Genomic DNA, 19290 nt, shown 5'->3' with positions numbered 1-19290 from the left:
TGCCTGCCTTCCGACCATCCGTTCTGCTGCCTCAACTTGATGTCTGGCCACATTTCTCCCCCCACACACACAGGGTTCCTTGGGCAATGAAGGCACTGTGATGTGTTCAGCATTGCTTCTGTCCGAGAATCGCGTCTCAGCTCCTCTGGGGTTTCAGCAGACGTGCTATCCGCTACCAGACACCCAGAGGTCAAAACGAGGGGCAAGATGCAGTTGACGGGTACGGTGTTAATTATTGCTGCCACTGAGCATATCAGGACAAGGCCTATCAGGAGAGGGTTCAGAATGTAGTGTTATACCTATCAGCACAGATTTAGAACAATCTCAGCAACACTATCACAGTTAATAATTAAACTGTTCCGTCTCGAGAGTAGCCAAATTTCCTTGATTCACCCCCACCCTCCCTGCCTTTCTTCGAATGGATGTTGTGTGGTGGAGGACATGCCCCTTTCAACATCAACGGGATGAAGTGGAAATGGTCGAGAGCTTCAGGTTTTTAGGTGTCCACATCAGCAACAACCTTTCCTGTTTCCCAAGTCGCGCTATACTTAAGAAAGCACCCCCCTCCCCCGGCAACGGCTCTACTTTCTCAGGAAAAGGGCTAAGGAAATCTGGCATGTCAGCTACGACTCTCACCAACTTTTACAGATGCACCATAGAAAGCATTCTTTCTGGTTGTATCACAGCTTGGTATGGGCTCCTGCTCTGCCCAAGACCACAAGGAACTACAAAAGGTTGTGAATGTACATCAGTCCATCATTCAAACCAGCCTCCCATCCATTGACTCCTTCTACACTTCCATCTGCCTTGGAAAAGCAGTCAGCATTATCAAGGACCCAATGCACCCAAGACATTCCCCCTTCCAACGGGAAAAAGATAAAAAAGTCTGAGGTCACATACCACCCAACTCAAGAACAACTTCTTCCCTGCTGCCATCATCAGACTTTTGAATGGACTTTTTCACATTAAATTGATCTTTCTTTATACCCTAGCTATGATTATAACACTGCATTCTGCACCTTCTCCTTTCTTTCTCCCCTATACATTCTATGAACGGTATGCTTTGTCTGTATAGCACACACAAAAAAAATACTTTTCACTGTATCCCAATACACGTGACAATATTTAATCAAATCAAGAAATCTCAAAAGGAGCAGGACCTTTGCCCAGCACCCTGGCTAACAGTCATTCACCACCTCAGGAAATCCCAAAGCTGCAATAGCACAGTGGGTTAGCACTGCTGCCTCACAGCATCCAGGGACCTCGGTTCAACTTCCAGCTTGGGTCACTGCCTGTACGGAGTCTGCCCGTTCTCCCCGATTCTGCGTGGGTTTCCTCCGGGTGCTCCGGTTTCCTCCCACAGCCCGAAAGATGTGCTGGTTGGGTGCTAAATTCTCCCTCAGTGTAATCAGAACAGGCGCTGGAGTGTGGCGAGTTGGGGATTTTCACAGTAACTTCATTGCAGTGTTAACCTGAGCCGACTTGTGACAAAAGTATAAACTTTGAACATTATAAATCAGGTTTAAACTTCAGTTGCAGCCGCCACTGAAACATGGGAAAGGTCACAGCCAATTGACACACAGCAAGGTCACAATATGTTAATGTCCAGATAATCCATCCGTGGTGACGACTCGGGGAACGAACAGGCAACAAAGCACTTGAACTTCAATTTAGTCACGGTTTAGAAGCGTAGTGGTGTAAGGAAACATCCTCGGCAAGAAGCAACATCACGAGGAGTTCATCTATTTCAGTTATGTTAAATGAAGGATAAAGACTGAGAGAAGCTCCCTGTTTGTTCCCGGATTGATTTCCCCTCAGCGAAGCCACAATTATATTTACTTGGGCACAGGGCCAAGATTCATGTTGATATACAGCAGGGACAGCAACAAAAGCTGCATTGTGCCAGAGCTTCGCATCCTGCATAACGCTACCAATTATCACTGTCATGTCTTCCACCTCAGTGCCGTCTACAAACCCGCACGAGAACTGAAAAACACCTCTGGTCTCCTCCAAATCACCGTCAGGAGGCAGGTCTGTGTGGGATGAACCATTCCCACCTTTGCAAAGTTGGCACTCAATATCAAACATGCCTGCTTTCTCCTACTGGACAGATACTCTTCATTCATACACAGACACTCACCACCCCCCCACCAACCCAACTTAAACTCCCAAACCACTCCCCACTCGGAGTGTTTGATGGGGACAGAGCTTTACTCTGTATCTAAGCCCGTGCTGTCCCTGTCCGGGGAGTGTTTGACGGGGACAGTGTAGAGGGAGCTTTACTCTATATCTAACCCCGTGCTGTACCTGTCCTGGGAGTGTTTGATGGGGACAGTGTAAAGGGGGCTTTACTCTGTACCTACTCGAGCTGTACTGAGCTGAGATCGGAAACCACACCCTGGCCTGAAGGGAACGCCTCCGGGAGTACACAATATGACAAAGCCTAGGAGCGGCAGAGCAGGTTCCCAGAGATTGCACCCCAATGCGTAAAAAAATCTCAGACACCACAGTTTACTGCAGGCCCGCTCCACAGCTAGATCACGCACTGCAGGACTCGGAATGCTGCACTGTCAGAGGAGTCACTGAGAGATGAAGCCCCCGCCCCACCCCGTCCCCCCACTCTGCACGAGCCCAAAGCAAAGTGGTGTTGTGGCCAATAACCTCTCAAACAAACGCAGACGAAGCAGGCTGGCTCGCTGTGGTTGGGAGAGCAGGCTGTGCACAAATTGGTTGCTGCATTCCCGACATTGCACCATGTACGCTTCCCGAGTCCTTCGCAGGGTGCCCTCAGGTTGTGTGGTGTGATATAAATAAACTGGGAAAGCGTGACCAAGTGACCAGCAGTCACAGCTCGCTGAGCTTTGAAGCAATAGGTCTAAGTGTGACCGCAGGGCTCGTTTAAATCGCTGCTACCGGAACATAACGGCGGTCAGAGGAGGAGGCAATTAAATCACACCCAATAACTTTTAAAGGTCATACAACAGATTTGTTGTTCAATGTGGGTTTTACAGCGTGTTTTAAAGGAGGGGGCAGAGAGGAAAGAGGGGAAATCAAGAACATAGAGCCTTGGCAGCTGAAGGCACCAGTCACTAATGGTGCAGCAGTTCAAACTGGGGATGAGGAAAGAGGCCAGAGTTAGAGGAGTGCAAATACCTCAAAGACCTGCAGGAAGTCACAGGGATAAAGTGCAGCGAGGCTGTGAGGGGATTCAAAAACATTCACTGGGAAAAAGCACAACACTTCTGCAACATTCAGAGAGCAGCAGACAGCAACGGGGCGAGGGCGCGCGACAGAGAGAGCAACAGACAGCAACGGGGCGAGGGCGCGCGACAGAGAGAGCAGCAGACAGCAACGGGGCGAGGGCGCGCGACAGAGAGAGCAGCAGACAGCAACGGGGCGAGGGCGCGCGACAGAGAGAGCAGCAGACAGCAACGGGGCGAGGGCGCGCGACAGAGAGAGCAGCAGACAGCAACGGGGCGAGGGCGCGCGACAGAGAGAGCAGCAGACAGCAACGGGGCGAGGGCGCACGACAGAGAGAGCAGCAGACAGCAACGGGGCGAGGGCGCGCGACAGAGAGAGCAGCAGACAGTAACGGGGCGAGGGCAGACAGAACAGCCGACAGTAATGGGGCGAGGATGCGAGAGAGAACAGCAGACAGCAACGGGGCGAGGGCACGTGAGAGAGAGAGCAGCAGACAGCAACGGGGCGAGGGCGCGCGACAGAGAGAGCAGCAGACAGCAACGGGGCGAGGGCGCGCGACAGAGAGAGCAGCAGACAGCAACGGGGCGAGGGCGCACGACAGAGAGAGCAGCAGACAGCAACGGGGCGAGGGCGCGCGACAGAGAGAGCAGCAGACAGTAACGGGGCGAGGGCAGACAGAACAGCCGACAGTAATGGGGCGAGGATGCGAGAGAGAACAGCAGACAGCAACGGGGCGAGGGCACGTGAGAGAGAGAGCAGCAGACAGTAACGGGGTGAGGGCAGACAGAACAGCAGACAGCAATGGGACGAGGTGGAGAAAGAGCAGCAGACAGCAACGGGGTGAGGGGGAGAAAGAGAACAGCAGACTGTAATGGGGCAAGGGGGAGAGAGAGCAGCAGACAGTAACAGGGTGAGGGTGGACAGAGCAGCAGACGGTAGAGAGTGAGGTGGAGAGACAGCAGCACCATAACTGGCATCGAGTCTCATTCACGTGCCAGCCTTCCTGTGCTCACTGAGTTACACAGTCACCCAGTATGGCAACAACTCAATTTGAGAAGTCTCATTGCCAGCAAGAGATAACAGGAATGCAGCCTCAGAACTTTGGCCAGGACTGATCACATCTCCTGCGGCTCACAAGGAGCACACGTGAAACACTCTCTTGCTGACACTGTGGGATGATCTCTGCTCACTCCTCGTTTGTGGGGCTGGCCTCTGCTTTACCTGGGGCCTGCACTCTATACAACTCCCTGTGTGAAGGGGGAAAAAATGTGAAACCCAACGACGTCCCCTAAAATCCACCACTTAAGTGACTCAGATATATCTCCACTCAACACAACAACTCGTCACTGCTGGACCAGGGAAGCTCTGGGTACAAGCTGAACACTTCTGTCCTCACCTCTGCCAGAATGCCAGAGTAACCCACTGCTGAGAATAGATCATTAAACACTCCAGTGAGTAAACAACCAAATGGGACAAGAACAGACCCTCCCATCAAACCCGCACATCTGCACCGCCAAGACAAAACACATTCAGCCAATATCTTATTCAAGCGACTCAACACTGCTGCTCACCATCTCCTTCAAGGGGCAATTAAGGTTGAGCAATAAATGTTGGGGCTTGCCCAGTGACGCTCACAGCCCGTGAATGAATAAAGGAAGGAGTGGCTCCTCAAAGCTTTTGGTAACAGGGTTTGGCATTTATGAAAGTAACAGCTTTTACCCAATGGTTTTCCAGAGGTTCTCTGCCTGTGCCAGGGGATTGTCGGCACAAATGCCACTGCAGATATTTGCGCTGACATCGAGGCTCCTGGTGCAATACTGAGCGAGTGCCGCACTGTCAGAGCAAGACATTCGACTGAAGTGTTTAATGATCTATTTTCAGCAGTGGGTTACTCTGGCAGAGATTGTAGGCGCAAGTGCCACTGCAGATATCTGCGTTAATATTGAGGCCCCCGGTGAAATACTGAGCGAGTGCCGCACTGTCAGGGCAAGACATTAGACCGAAGGCTCCATCCACCATCTCAGGTGAATGCTGAACGATCCCATGGCACTAGCCTGAGGAAACAGACCGGTTTGCCCAGTGACCTGGCCAAAATTTGTCCTTTCACCCTGCAGGTTGTCCAATTACCCGCCCCCCGCCTTGTTGTTTGTGGGATCTTGCTGTGCATAATCTGGGGTGCCCGGCCCCACCATCCACATGCCTCGTTGGCTCCCGGGCTGGTTGGGAGGGAGGTTCCGAGTGGGAGGATAATAAGTGCCTTCTTTCTTGCCTAGCTGATGAGTAAGCTTCCAGCACATAGCTTGTCAACAAGTTAGTTACTTGGATGACTAACGCCAAATGTTGCAAAACCTGCTGAAACTGTAAACACGATGGCCTCTGACGCTGCCAACCTGAGTTCTCCAGGAACTCAGCAGAACAGAAAAGCAGGGTGTGTACACCTGTCAAACTATGTGTATAAACATGGACTACAAGGTGTGTGCGAGGGCATGGAGGGAGGGACACCCTGAGCAATGTTCCCCAACGAGCGAGTACTCTGGGTCCCAAACTCTACACCTTGTGTGCAGCACTTGGAAATACAACAGCTTCCACCTCTTGGCGACTGAACCGCCCTTCCCTTTCTTCCCCCCTCCCCCTCCCTTAACATGAGAGGCACCACAAGCTACCCAAAGAAAATAACTGCAGCAAAACAAACAGATTAAATTCCTACATTCGCCACTGATCCCCTTTAAGAACAAGACACCAGGGTGAAGAGTCATCATTTAAATTGTCCTATTTTGATAAGGCAAAGTAAGTTCTCAACTCCTTCTCAAGTTTAAACAAATAAACTAAATTAAATTCAGGGTGACACGGTGGCACAGTGGGTTAGCACTGCTGCCTCACAATGCCAGGGACCCGGGTTCGATTCCAACTTGGGTCGCTGCCTGTGTGGAGCCTGCACATTCTCCCCATGTCTGTGTGGGTTTCCTCTGGGTGCTCCGGTTTCCTCCCACAGTCCAAAGATGTGCCGATTAGGTGGACTGGCCGTGCCAAATTGCCCGAGTGTCAGGAAGACTGGCATGGGTAAATGCACGGAGATGGGGCCCAGGTGGGATTGTGGTCAGCGCAGACACAATGGGCCGAATGGCTTCCTTCTGCATTGTAGGATTCGATGAAATGAACTGAGGGACAAAGTAAAAGGGACAGTCCCGTAAAAGGGAACTCCTTGAAACAAATATTGCAATTGAAAGAGGTATCTTGCCACTGGCTGTGTACTCTTATTCAGCGTTTTCACTTCATATGAGCATGCTGTGATGTACAGGCAAGGTGCACGAACCAGATGCCAAGTGGCTGGGGCGAGAAGAAAACAAGTTTTTACAGAGATGAGAAGAAAAAGGACAGAGAGATAGGAAGGACCACCCTGAACACCAAAGAGATAATACGCTCTGCACCCTGCTCAGCACACCCCTCGCCACCCTCTCACCATCTGAGACGACAGAGAAATAAAGAGAGGGACGAGGAGTAATTGGAGAAGGTGTGATACCAGACAGCATTACATTGAGCTGAGCATGAATTATGCAGCTTCCTCAAGTCTTTGCTGGCCAAAGCTCTACTTTTCAGCCCTGACCAGGGTTACACGAACGTCCTCCTAGTGCCTGGGCACAGTCTGTCAGCACAGCCTACCCCCCTCCCCATACACTTCAACCAAGTTAGAATTCTACACAGTAAACCTGGGCAAAGACAGTCAGTTGGCCACTCAACTACAGACACTAAAGTAAATATCACCCCCTCCCGTTACCCCTCACAACTCTATCCTGTTAAAGCTGTTAACCAGGTTCTAAGACAAAGACGGAAAGGCAGGTTAATAGGGTGCTGAAAAGGGCATATGGCACATTTGCCTTCATCAATCGGGGTATCGATTCCAAAAGCAGAGAGATCATGATGGAACTCTGGTGAGGCCACAGCTGGAGTACTGTGTGCCGTTCTGGTCGCCACACGAGAGGAAGGATGTGATTACACTGGAAGGGGTGCAGAAGAGATTCACCAGGATGCTGCCTGGGATGGAATATTTAAGTTATAAAGAGAGGTTGGATAGGCTTGGGTTGTTTTCTGTGGAGCAGAGAAGACTGAGGGGGGGCGACCTGATCAAGGTGTACAAGATTATGAGGGGCAAGGACAGAGTGGATAAGGAGCAGCTGTTACTCTTAGTTGAAGGGTCAGTTACGAGGAGACACGGGTTAAAAGTGAGGGGGTGGGAGGTTTATGAGGAAAAGCTTTTTTACCCAGAGGGTGATGACAGTCTGGAATGCGCTGTCCAGGAGGGTGGTGGAGACAGGATGCTTCACATCCCTCATACATTATCAGGATGAGTACTTGGCACGTCATAACATTCAAGGCTATGGGCCAAGTGCTGGCAAGTGGGATTAGATGGACAGGTCAGAGCCTCTCATGCCAAGGGCAATGTCATGCTTCTTGCTAATAATGAGCTGGAGGCAACTGCATTTCACCCAGGGCAGACATGCAGAGATATCAGGCATGGCCATCAAGCAGGGCGTCTGTAGTTTCGGACAGGAGGGTTATGGTAAAGTCTTGGAGCGGTTCCAGAGGAGAACCAAATGCTAAAAGTGTTGTGATCATTTGAAAATTGGCAATTGACAGGACAAAATGGAAGAGTACTGAATCCTATACCTTGTGTGTAGAGACAGAGAGAGAGAGAGGTATAAATTGTGATAGTTGTTTGAAACTCTCGCATTTGCCCAGAGATCGAAAGATGATGAACTTCTGCAACCTGCGCCTGCTATCAGCAAGGAACAAAGAATATTACAGCAAATGAATAGGCCTTTCTGCCCTCCAAGCCTGCATCAACCATGCTGCCCAACTAAACTAGAACCCCTTACACTTCCAAGGACCATATCTCTCTGTTCCCATCTTATTTACATATTTGTCTAAATGCCCCTTAAAAGTCACTGCCCTATCTGCTTCCACTACCTCCCTCCTCCCCCCCTCTCCCCCGGCAGCGAGTTCCAAGCACCCACCATCCTCTATGTTACAAGAAAACTTGCCTCACACATCTCTTCTAAACTTTGCCCCTCACCCCCTCGTAACTGACTCTTCCACCCTGGGACAAAGCTTCTGACTATCCCCTCTCTCCATGCCCCTCATAATCTTGTCGGCTTCTATCAGGTCGATTTACGTTCAAAGTAACGAGGGGCTTTTTGGTAGACTAGGGGAAGCTGTTGCTACTGGCAGGAGAATCAGTAACCAGGAGTTTAAAAAAAGCCCACAGGAGTAACAAGGAGTTTTTTTTTACATATGCAGAGAGTTATGGTCTGGAACGCACTGCCGAAAGGCTAGTGGGAGCAGATCCAATGGCCACCCTCAGCAAGGGAATTGTACCAACACTTGGAAAACAACCCTGCAAATCTTTCCTATCAGCAGCAGGCTTGATTAGACAGCCCAAAGAGGTGGCACACGCACAATTAGCCTCCTTGAATGCAGCACAACTCAACGCTGAACCTGCCTTCAGGTCCTGGCAATTTTACCGAGAGGGGTAACCTGTCTGTTACAAAGGGAAGCCAAGGGGAATCTCAGAGGTACGAGGGAAATCACTGCAGATCGTTCCCTGGGCGGGCAGGGAAGGGGCTAATGGACTGAACAACTTTATGCACAGTAAGAAGTCTCCAGGCTAAGATGGAATCACAAGCTTTCGGAGTGCTGCTCTTTCATCAGGTGAGACTTGTTATTGTGCCCACTCCAGTCCAATGCCAGCATCTCTGCATCATGGCTATCATCAACTCTGTGCAACCTGCCTTGATCTTCATGACATGCACCTTCAACTACTAGGAAAAGTTAAGAAATTAAGCCCAGCACCAAAACAATTTCTAACAAACAAAGATTAAATCACCACTTCTCGATTTTTTTCCCCCCTCAAGTGATTTACTTTGTCACAACTTCGTCCAAGCGTTGCTTAACTCCTCAAATCAACAGTCTGCGGGTGCCAAGACCCACTGTATCTCTCTAATGTGGTTAGCTCTCGGGTCAGTTCCAGCATTTGACTCCCCAGCAAAAACTGAAATTCTTGGCAGGTCTGACAGCATCTATGGAGAGCCATCAGAGCTGTCTCGAGTTGGGATGACTCTTTGTCAACTCGAGACCTGCTGAGCTTTGAGTATTCTCTGCATTTTGTTTCAGACTCCAGCGCCCGCAGTATTTTGGCTTGAACAGCTCCCTGCAGACCCAGCTCCCATTCTCAGCTTACAGTTAGTCACAGTCCTGGTGGATTCAGTGACCAGCCACACAGCGCAGACCAACAAACATAAGAACATAAGAACATAAGAAATAGGAGCAGGAGTAGGCCATCTAGCCCTTCGAGCCTGCCCCGCCATTCAATAAGATCATGGCTGATCTGTCGTGGCTCAGTTCCACTTTCCCGCCCTCTCCCCATAACCCTTAATCCCTTCTCTTATCAAAAACCCATCAACCCGCTTCTTAAAAATATTTAGCGAGGCAGCCTCCACCACTTCAACGGGCAGCACTGCAATGAGTCTCCCAGAGGCTGCCTGTGCACACCCCTTGGCAAGATCCATCGGGGACAAGCGCCAGGGCAGAACGTGCAGACCTCCGGGTGACCACTGCAAAGAAGCGATGAGACATAGAAACTAGAAGCAGGCCATTCGAGCCTGCTCCACCATTCATTTTGATCAAATTCAATATCCTGATCTCCCCTTCACCCCATATCCTTGATTACTTTAGCCCCAAGGGCTATATCTAATTTCTTCGTGAAATCAGGCAACATTTTGGCCTCAGCTAAACTATGGTAGTGAATTCCACACATTCACCACCCTCTGGGTAAAGAAATTTCACCTCAGTTTTAAAAGATTTACCCCTTATCCTCAAACTATGCACCCCCCCCAACTATTGGGAGCGTTCTTTCTGAATCCACCCTGTCTAACCCTGTTAGAATTTTATAAGTTTCTATGCGATTCCCCTCTTACTCTTCTAAACTCCAGTGAATATAATCCTAACCGACTTCCTCCTCATATAACAGACCTGGTAAGCGCTGCTGCTTCACAGCGCCAGGGACCCAAGTTCAATTCCCAGCTTGGGTCACTGGCTGTGTGGAGTTTGCACGTTCTCCCCCAGTGTCCGTATGGGTTTCCTCCGGGTACTCCGGTTTCCTCCCACATTCTGAAAGACGTGCTGGTTAGGTGCATTAACCCAAACAGGCGTCGGAGTGTAGTGACTTCATTGCTGTGTTAATGTAAGCCTTACTTGTGACTAATAAACAAACTCTACTTTTTTTTGCAGTCCCAGAGATCAGCCAAGTGAACTTTTGCTGTACTCCTTGTTAGGATTTTGTAAGATTCTATGAGATCTTTTAAACTCCAGTGAATTAAATTCTGACTTACTTACTCCCCTCATATGACAAACCTTCCATCTCAGGGATCAGTTTGGAAAACTTTGCTGTGTTCCCTGTTAGAATTTTATAAGTTTCTATAAGATCCCCTCTCACTCCTCTAACCTCAGTAAGAAGTCTCACAACATCAGGTTAAATTGGTAGCTCGACCTTTTGGAGCTCTGCTCCTTCCTCAGGTGAGTGAAAGAAGGAGCAGCTCTCTGAAAGCTCGTGCTACCAAATAAACCTGTTGTTAAGAGACTTATTCATATTTCCCAAACTCCTAGTCGATTTAGTTTCTCCTCACATGAGAGCCTGTCGTTCCAGGAACCAGTCTGGCAAACCTTCACTGCACTCGCTCTGTAGTGAGAACATTTTTCTGCAGAGTCAGAATGTTATGGTAAGTGGACGGCTAAGTGGAGCTGAGTCCACGAAAAGATCAACTATGATCTTATTGCATGGCAGAGCAGGCTCGAGGGGCCAGATGTCCTACTCCTGGTCCTAGTTCTTATGTTAACCCCCCACACCCCGCCTTCACCCTTACCTTTCTTGAATTCCTCCAGCATGGTGTCCAGCCGGGTGTCATAGAAGACAAAGTGCAGGGGGTGGCTGTAGAACTTGGTGATGGTCTTCAGGGGGACGCAGTCGTCAGGGTCCACGAAGGCCAGGTCCTTGACGTAGAGGATGTCGACGATGTTCGACTCTTCCTGCTCGTAGACCGGGATGCGGGTGTAGCCCGTCTCCATGATCTCGGACATGGTGCTGAAGTCTAGCACCGCGTCGGCCGCCACCATGAAGCAGTCGCGGATGGGCGTCATGATGTCCGCCACCGTCTTGCTGCGCAGCTCCAGGGCGCCCTGGATCATGTTGAGCTCGTCGGCCTCCAGGCCGTTGTAGGGGCCCGTCACTTTGAGCATCTCCAGGATCTTCTCACGGCTGTATACCTTGCCGATCTCCTGGCCCAGGATGCAGTCCAGCACCTTGCTGATGGGGAAGGCCATCGGGAAGGTCAGCACCATGAAGAACTTGGTCAGTAGCACCGTGTGGGCGCCCACCGCCAGACCGTGGCGTGAGCAGAGCGCCTGCGGCACGATCTCGCCCATGATGACAATGCCCACCGTGGAGGCCAGCACGGTGACCCAGCCGCTGCCCAGCAGGCCGTCCAGCAGCACGGTCAGGGTGGTGTTGACCAGCACATTGCCCAGCAGCAGTGAGCACAGCAGGTAGTTGCCCTGGCGCCGGATGGGCTCAATGATGCGGGCGTGGCGCCGTTCCCGCTCGGAGCCGCAATTCTGCACGATCCGCAGCTCCATGGGGTCGAGCGCCATCAGCCCCAGGTTGAGGCCCGAGAATATGCCGGACAGCAGCAGCAGCACCGAGGTCAGGATGATCTCCAGCCACAGGGGGAGCAGTTTCGGGAGCCGCTCCACTACCCGCAGCCGGCTGTCCGTCTCCGGGTGCAGCAGCCAGTCGCCGCTCGCGCCGCGGCTGCACATACCGAACAGGCGCGAGCGCTCGCCCTTGCGCAGCGCCTTGATCCGCACAGTCAGCAGCGCCGAGCCGGGCCGAACGGCCTTCACCTCCGGCTGCACCTCCATGTCCTTGCTGTGGTTGGGGCAGGCGGGCCGGCTGTCGTTGCCGGCCGCCACGCCGTCCTCCTCCTCCAGCTCAGCGAAGGCTAGCCACTGCCAGGCCTGGTCGTCCACCCCGCTGCCGAACACCCGCAGCTTCACCGTCTGGTCCTCCGCCAGCCGCACCTCCTCCTCGTCGCCCGGCGCCGCAGGCCACCACTCGGCCGTCTCGCCCTCCGTCAGCCGTAGCCCCAAGATGTCCAGCGCCTCGGCGCGCCCGGCCTCGGAGTGCAGCAGTGCCGCCAGCAGCACGCACCACCAACAACAGCAACAACGGTAAGAGGGGCACCAGCAGCCGCCAGGCCGCGGCCTCGCCATCTTCTGAGTAGCCGCCCCCCCCCTCCGCCCGACACTACAGCCAAGCGGGATCCGCCCCTTTCCCTCTAATCCCGCCCCTTCCTCTCTTCCATTGGCCATTCATTGCGTCCATCAATGTTCCCGCACTACCATTGGCGCATCCTACCGTGCATCAACACATGCCGCGCTCGTACTGGCCTAAACTGCAGTCCATCGGTACCGCCCCTTCTCCCCGCCCCTTCCTTCCTTCCATTGGTCAGGCTGAGTTCATCAACGCCCCCGCGTTTCCACTCGACTATGCCGCTGTCCATCAGCAACCTCCACGCTTTCATTGGTCCATCCCGCCGTCCATGAGCAATGACCCGCCCTGCTCCCTTTCGGCACCAGCCCTTTGCCCCTCTCATGGTCAACCCACGCGTTCATCAACGCCCACTATGCTGCCATTGGTCCAGTTGTCCGTTCATCAATGCTCCCCGCGATCCTATTAGTTTATCTCTCTGTCCATCAGCACCTCCGCCTCCCGCCCCTCCTGCTACTCTCGCTGTCATTGGCTACTCTCGCTGTCATTCAGCCAACAACCCGCCTCTCTCCCTCCTTCCCACTCTCTCATTCGCGAAAGGAACGTCAATTAGCACCTTCGGCATTCCCATTGCCTGCCCTGCCTCTGACCCTCTTTCTGATTGGTCAATTCCGCTGTCAATCGGAGCCTGCTCTCCCTTCCAATTGCAAGCTGAAGGTTCCGCCCTCAACAAGCCAATTAGCTGAAATGATCCCGGACGCGCGCAGTCTGACCAATAGACATCGCGCACTTTAATTGCCCCCCGTTTCTATTGGCCGTAGACAGTGTCAATCAGAGCTAGACCCCGTTCGCTGCCAATCACGCGGCACAGTGGGCGGAGCTATTTCTTCAAGGTGTTTGACCCTCGGACCAGAGCCTCACACCTGAGAGGGAGACGGCGGGGGAGGGGCAATGATACGGGAGTTTAGTAATCTAGGGGACCCGAGGTCTCAGAATACTGGTTCGAATCCCATTCACGGCTCCTGGAATTCAAATTCAATTAACAAATCTGGAATTATTAATGATGACTATGAATTAATAGAATTCCATATTGGTGAAAATTAGTTTCCCTTCAATAAAGTCCCAACAGAATGCAGGAGACCATTCAGCCCATCGAGCCTACACTGATAACAGTCCCATCCGTCCCCATAACCCCACTATTATGGGTGGCATGGGGGCGAACACTGAACAAAGAATATTACAGCACAGGTACAGGCCCTTTTGCCCTCCACGTCTGCACCGACCATGCTGCCCGACTTTTCCTGAGACCGTGTCCCTCTACTCCTGCTGCCTCACAATGCCTGGCTTGGGTCACTGTGTAGAGTCTGCACGTACTCCCAGTGCGTGCGTTTCCTCCCACGTGCTGAATGGCTGTGCTGGTTAGGTGCTAAATCCTCCCTCAGTGTACCTGAACAGCCACTGGAGTGTGGCGAATAACGGATTCATTGCAGTGTTAATGTAAACTTACTTGTGATTAATAAATAAACTCTAAAACTTTTCAAAAATAGAACCGTCCGTCCTGTGTGATGCAGGAGGGCATCTTTAAGAGCAAAGTTAATTCGACAACATTTCTGTTGCACCTTTCAGGATTTCAGCATGCCTCCAAGCACTTTACGGTGATAAAGTTCTCATTGAATTTTAGTTTCATTCATTTTACTGGACATAAGCATTGCAAGCTGGGTGTAGTATTTATTATTCGTACCTGACTGCCCTCTATTTCAGAATACATTTGAGAGTTAGCCAGTGATGCCAATATCCCACAAATGAATCAAAAAAAAGTCAACCATATGTGGGTCAGGCCAGGTAGGGACGGCAGATTTTGTTCCCTGAAAGACATTAGTGAACCTCGATGTGTTTTTCCGACAATCAACAGTGATCTCACGCTCATCAGTAGATTCTTAATTCCAGATTTTTATTGAATCGGAAAAGCAGCCAGCATGTGTGCCAAGACCGCAAGAAGCTAAAAGGATCGTGAATGTAGCCCAGTCCATCACGCAAACTAGTCTCCCATCCATCGACTCTGTCTACACTTCTTGGTGCCTCAGCAAAACAGCCAGCATAATTAAGGACCCAACACACCCAGGACATTCTCTCTTCCACCTTCTTCAGTTGGGAGAAAGATACATAGCAACCAACTCAAGAACAGCTTCTTCCCTGCTGCCATCAGATTTTTGAATAGAACGACTTTCTATTAAGTTGATCTTTCTCGACATCCTAGCTGTGACTGTAACACTACATTTTGCATTCTCTCCTTTCCATCTCTATGAATGATACTTTTCACTGTATACTAATACATATTGACAATAATAAATCAAATAAAATCAAAACGAATTCAAATTTCGCCAGCTGCCTCAGCGGGATTTGAACCAGGGTCCCCAGATCTTGCTCTGGGTCTCTGAAGTCATAGTCCAGTGACAATAACACTGATTCTGATCAAGTGTAGCAGCTTGTGTCGCAAGCTGCGGCAGAGGGAAATCGTCAGATAATCTATTTTAGCCAAATTTCAATTCTCCTCTGAAACCTAACATTCCCCAGACACCTGCCTGCCAGTTATAAACCAATCTAGGCAAAGACCTAGGTTCAGCTGCAAATCCATTTATGTGGTGTCTTTAATCCTGTAAAACACAGTAAGGCAGGAGCTTTCCCAGATAGAATTTGACACTGAGTCACATAGAGAGAGATTAGGGTCGATGAACAAAAGCTTGATCCTGTTTCTCACTACTTGCCAGACCCTGTTACATTGCCAAATAACACACTTTCATTTTTCATACGTACACAGACAGAATCCCGTTCTAATTCAGAGCAAACTTTCTCTCAACCAAGCTGTGATACATCCGTAAAAGATGCTTTCTACGGTGCATCTGTAGAAGTTGGTTTGTAGCGGACATGCCAAATTTCTTTAGCCTCCTGAAAAAGTAGATGCTTTGGTAGGCTTTATTTCCAAGGTGAGGTTGGAGAAACTGGAGTTATTCTCCTTGGAGCGATGGAGATTAAGAGGGAGATCTGATCGAGGTGTACAAGATTATGTTTTCGATAAGGTCGGCATTGAAAAGCTGTTCCCATAGACACCACAGGGTGTGGACGTAACATTTTTGGCATGAGATAGAGGGGGGGATTGTGCCTTTTCTTTAACGGCACGTGGAGTCAGAGTAGGAACCCAGGGCCTACCAAAGTGGGGGAATCAGAGATGAGGTATGATCTAAAAAAGGAATGAGATGGACAATTGAGGGAAATAAATTTGCAGCGATACGAGCATAGAGTGGTGGAGTGGGATTGACTGCATTGACCCAGAGAGAGCTAAAACGCACTGATGAAGGGTCATCCAGACTCGAAACATCAGCTCCATCCTCTCTCCACAGATGCTATCAGACCTGCTGAGTTTTTCCAGCATTTTCTGTTTTTTGTATCTCTCGACCCCTCCGCTGTCTATCAACTGCCAAGTTGCTCATCTGACATCCAGTACACAACGAGCTGAAATCTCCCCCAAGTTGTAGGCAGAGGTTGGCCAAGCGAGGACTTCATTCCGTGGAACACAGGAGAATGAGGTGTGATCTTACTGAGGTTTGTAAAATCAGCAGGGGCGTAGATAGGATGCATAGTCTTTTTCCCAGGGAAGGGGAATTGAAAACTAGAGGGCATAGGTTTAAGGTGGGAGGGGAAAGATTTAAAAGGAAGGGGCAACTACTTCACATAGAGGGTGGAACGAGCTGCCAGAGAAAGTGGTTTGAGGCAGGTTCAATAGCAACATTTAAAAAGGCATTTGGATAAGTACATGGATGGGAAAGCATTACAGCAATATGGGCCAAATGCAGGCAATTGGGACTGGCTGGGAAGGCACCGTGGTCAGCATGGACTGTGTGGGCCAAAGGGCCTGTTTCCATGCTATATTGCTCTATGACTCGATAATTGAACATCTGGAAAGATCAAAGGCATTGCTGTCAGTCCCCCACCACAGAGGCCTGTTCCCTTGTTACCAGGTCCATCCGTCTGACTATTTACAGCCTTGGTGTGATCTTCCAACTATAAGCCCATGCCATCGCTGAGACTGTCCATAGGAGATATGAACTGGTCACAAACGAAGACATTCCAATGTTGCACAGTGGTTACCACTGCTGCCTCACAGCCCCAGGGTCCCAGATTCAATTCCTGGCTTGGGTCACTGTCTGTGTGGAATTTGCACATTCTCCCCATGTCTGTGTGGGTTTCCTTCCACAGTCCAAAGGTGTGCAGGTTAGGTTGACTGGCCACGCTAACTTGCCTCTTAGTGTCCAAAGATGTGCAGGTTAGTTAAAGTTTATTTATGAGTCGCAAGTAGGCTGACATTAACACTGCAATGAAGTTACTGTGAAAATCCGTCAGTCGCCACATTCCGGCACTTGTTCAGGTACACTGAGGGAGAATTTAGCACCTAACCAGCACGTCTTTCAGACTGTGGGAGGAAAGCAGTGCATCTGGAGGAAACCCATGCAGATATCAAAAAAAGACAGTGACCCAAGCCAAGAATCAAACCTGGGTCCCTGGTGCTGTGAGGCAGCAGCGCTGACCACTGTGCCACCATGTCGCCCTAGGTAGATTGGCCATGCTAAATTGCCCCTTAGAGTCCAAAGATGAGCAAGTTAGGTGAACTGGCCATGCTAAATTGCTCCTTAGTGTCCAAAGATGTGCAGGTTAGGTGGATTGGCCATGCTAAATTGACACTTAGTGTCAGGTCAATTACCTGGGTAAATCCATGGGGTTACGGGGATAGAGCTTGGGTGAGATTGTTGTTGGTGCAGTATTGATGGGTTGAATGCCACCTTCTTTCTGAACTGTGGGCATTTTATGATTCTCCCTCAGTTTGACAGCACGAGGAGAGATGGTGTATCTTTGGCACAGCTGTTGCTGTACCGAGGCAGATGTGATCCGGCAAAGATAAACTTAGTTTTGGAAGGTGACCAGGTTTTGGGAAAGGAAAGGGTGTTTATTTATTTATTTATTAGTGTCACAAGTTGGCTTCCATTAACACTTGAATGAAGTTACTGTGAAAATCCCCTAGTCGCCACACTCTGGCGCCTGTTCAGGCACACTGAGGGTGAATTTAGCACCTAACCAGCATGTCTTTCAGACCGTGGGAGGAAACTGGAGCACCCGGAGGAAACCCATATAGACACGGGGAGAATGTGCAGACTCCACTCAAATGGTGACCCAAGCCAGGAATCAAACCCGGGTTCCTGACATGTGAGACAGCAGTGCTAACCACCGCGCTCTGAGACGGAAGGTTAATCTTATTATTTCTGCTCTCAAAAAGGCTTCAAAGAAACGGTTTTAAATTGTCACCATTAAAAATAGACTTATAATGCCAGCACGTAACAAAATGAGGCTCCAAATGAGCACTCTCAAAAAATACACTCGCACTATCTTCAAAAATCTTCAACTCAATTAATGCCTTCTGAATCACTGACAGCCAGCTATTGCTTCCTCTGTAATCCTGTCTAAAAATACTTGTCCAGACAACATTATTACAGTGCAACGGAGTGAAAACTGTCCGAAAGCTAGCGTTTAAATTTAGAAACAAAGTGCTTGTTTCAAGTAAGATGCAATGTTCCCCGTGGTTATTTCAAAGACAAGGAATGAATTGAAGGGAAGAATGTTTCTTGACCGCTCAAATTTCTTGGGTCTTTGTACTTGTGCCTCCCATTCAGAATTTGTGCTGTCAAAATAAGGCAAAGGCTCAGCCAGCAGATTTTTTGACTCCACCTCCGTCCCGTCCCCCTCTACCACATGGGTTGCAGCGGTTCGAGAAGGCAGCTCGCCACCATCGAGGGGACAATTTTCAATATTCCAAGATGGTGCCAGAGTGAGGCAACTTCTTGCAAGGTGTGCCCAGCATACCTTCTAATTCTGTCTTTTACTCTCATTCTATGCTTCTAAAACTTTATTCTAACCCTCTTAAACTCTCTCACCAAGTTGATCTTTCTCTACACGCTAGCAATGACTGTAACACTACATTCTGAATACTCTCCTTTCCTTTTCTGTGAATGGTACGCTTTGTCTGTATAGCACGCAAGAAACAATACTTTATACTGTATGCTAATACATGTGACAATAATAAATCAAATCAAATCAAAATCAGATCAAAACAAAATTTTAAAATCATAGAATCCCGACAGTGTCCTTCAGCCCATTGAGCCTGCATTGACAACAATCCATTCCAGACCCTATCCCCAGAAGCCGACTTATTTACGCTGCTACCACTCCTGACCCTACAAGGGGTTGTATATGTAACCCAATCTATCACGCAAACCAGCGTCCCATCCATTGACTCTGTCTACACCTCCCACTGCCTCGGGAAAGTAGCCAGCATAATCGAGCACCATTTGCATCCCGGACATTCTCTCTTCCCCTTCTTCCATCAGGAAAAAGATACAAAAGTCCGAGATCACGCACAATAGATTCAAGAAAAGCTTCTTCCCTGCGACCATCAGAATTTTGAATTGACCTATCTCGCATTAAGTTGATCTTTCTCTACACCTTAGCTATGACTGTAACACTACATCTGTACTCTCTTTTTTCCTTCTCTATGAACAGTATGCTTTGTCTGAACAGCGTTCAAGAAACAATAATTTTCATTGTACATGTGAAATCAAATCAAATACACTAAGGGACAATTAACCATGGCCAAGCAACCTAATCTGCACACCTTTGGGATGTGGGAGGAAACTACAGCACCCGGAAGAAACCCACGCAGACAC

General features: G+C 49.8%; 1 protein-coding gene across 1 annotated transcript in view; it reads right to left on the bottom strand.

Annotated features, from left to right (window-relative positions):
* The window catches only part of LOC145361436 (metal transporter CNNM4-like), a 35349-nt gene extending 22814 nt beyond the window's left edge, over positions 1-12535 (bottom strand). The window contains exon 1 of the mRNA XM_080217233.1: positions 11118-12535. Coding sequence (XP_080073359.1) covers positions 11118-12522 — 1405 coding nt within the window. The 5' untranslated portion in view covers positions 12523-12535. The remainder of the gene's footprint in view (positions 1-11117) is intronic.
* Between the last annotated feature and the right edge of the window lie 6755 nt (positions 12536-19290).

The sequence above is a fragment of the Carcharhinus amblyrhynchos genome, chromosome 34 (genome assembly GCF_965287045.1).
Source record: "Carcharhinus amblyrhynchos chromosome 34, sCarAmb.v2.hapA, whole genome shotgun sequence".
NCBI lineage: Eukaryota > Metazoa > Chordata > Chondrichthyes > Carcharhiniformes > Carcharhinidae > Carcharhinus > Carcharhinus amblyrhynchos.
This window is presented reverse-complemented; position numbering and strand designations above follow the sequence as displayed.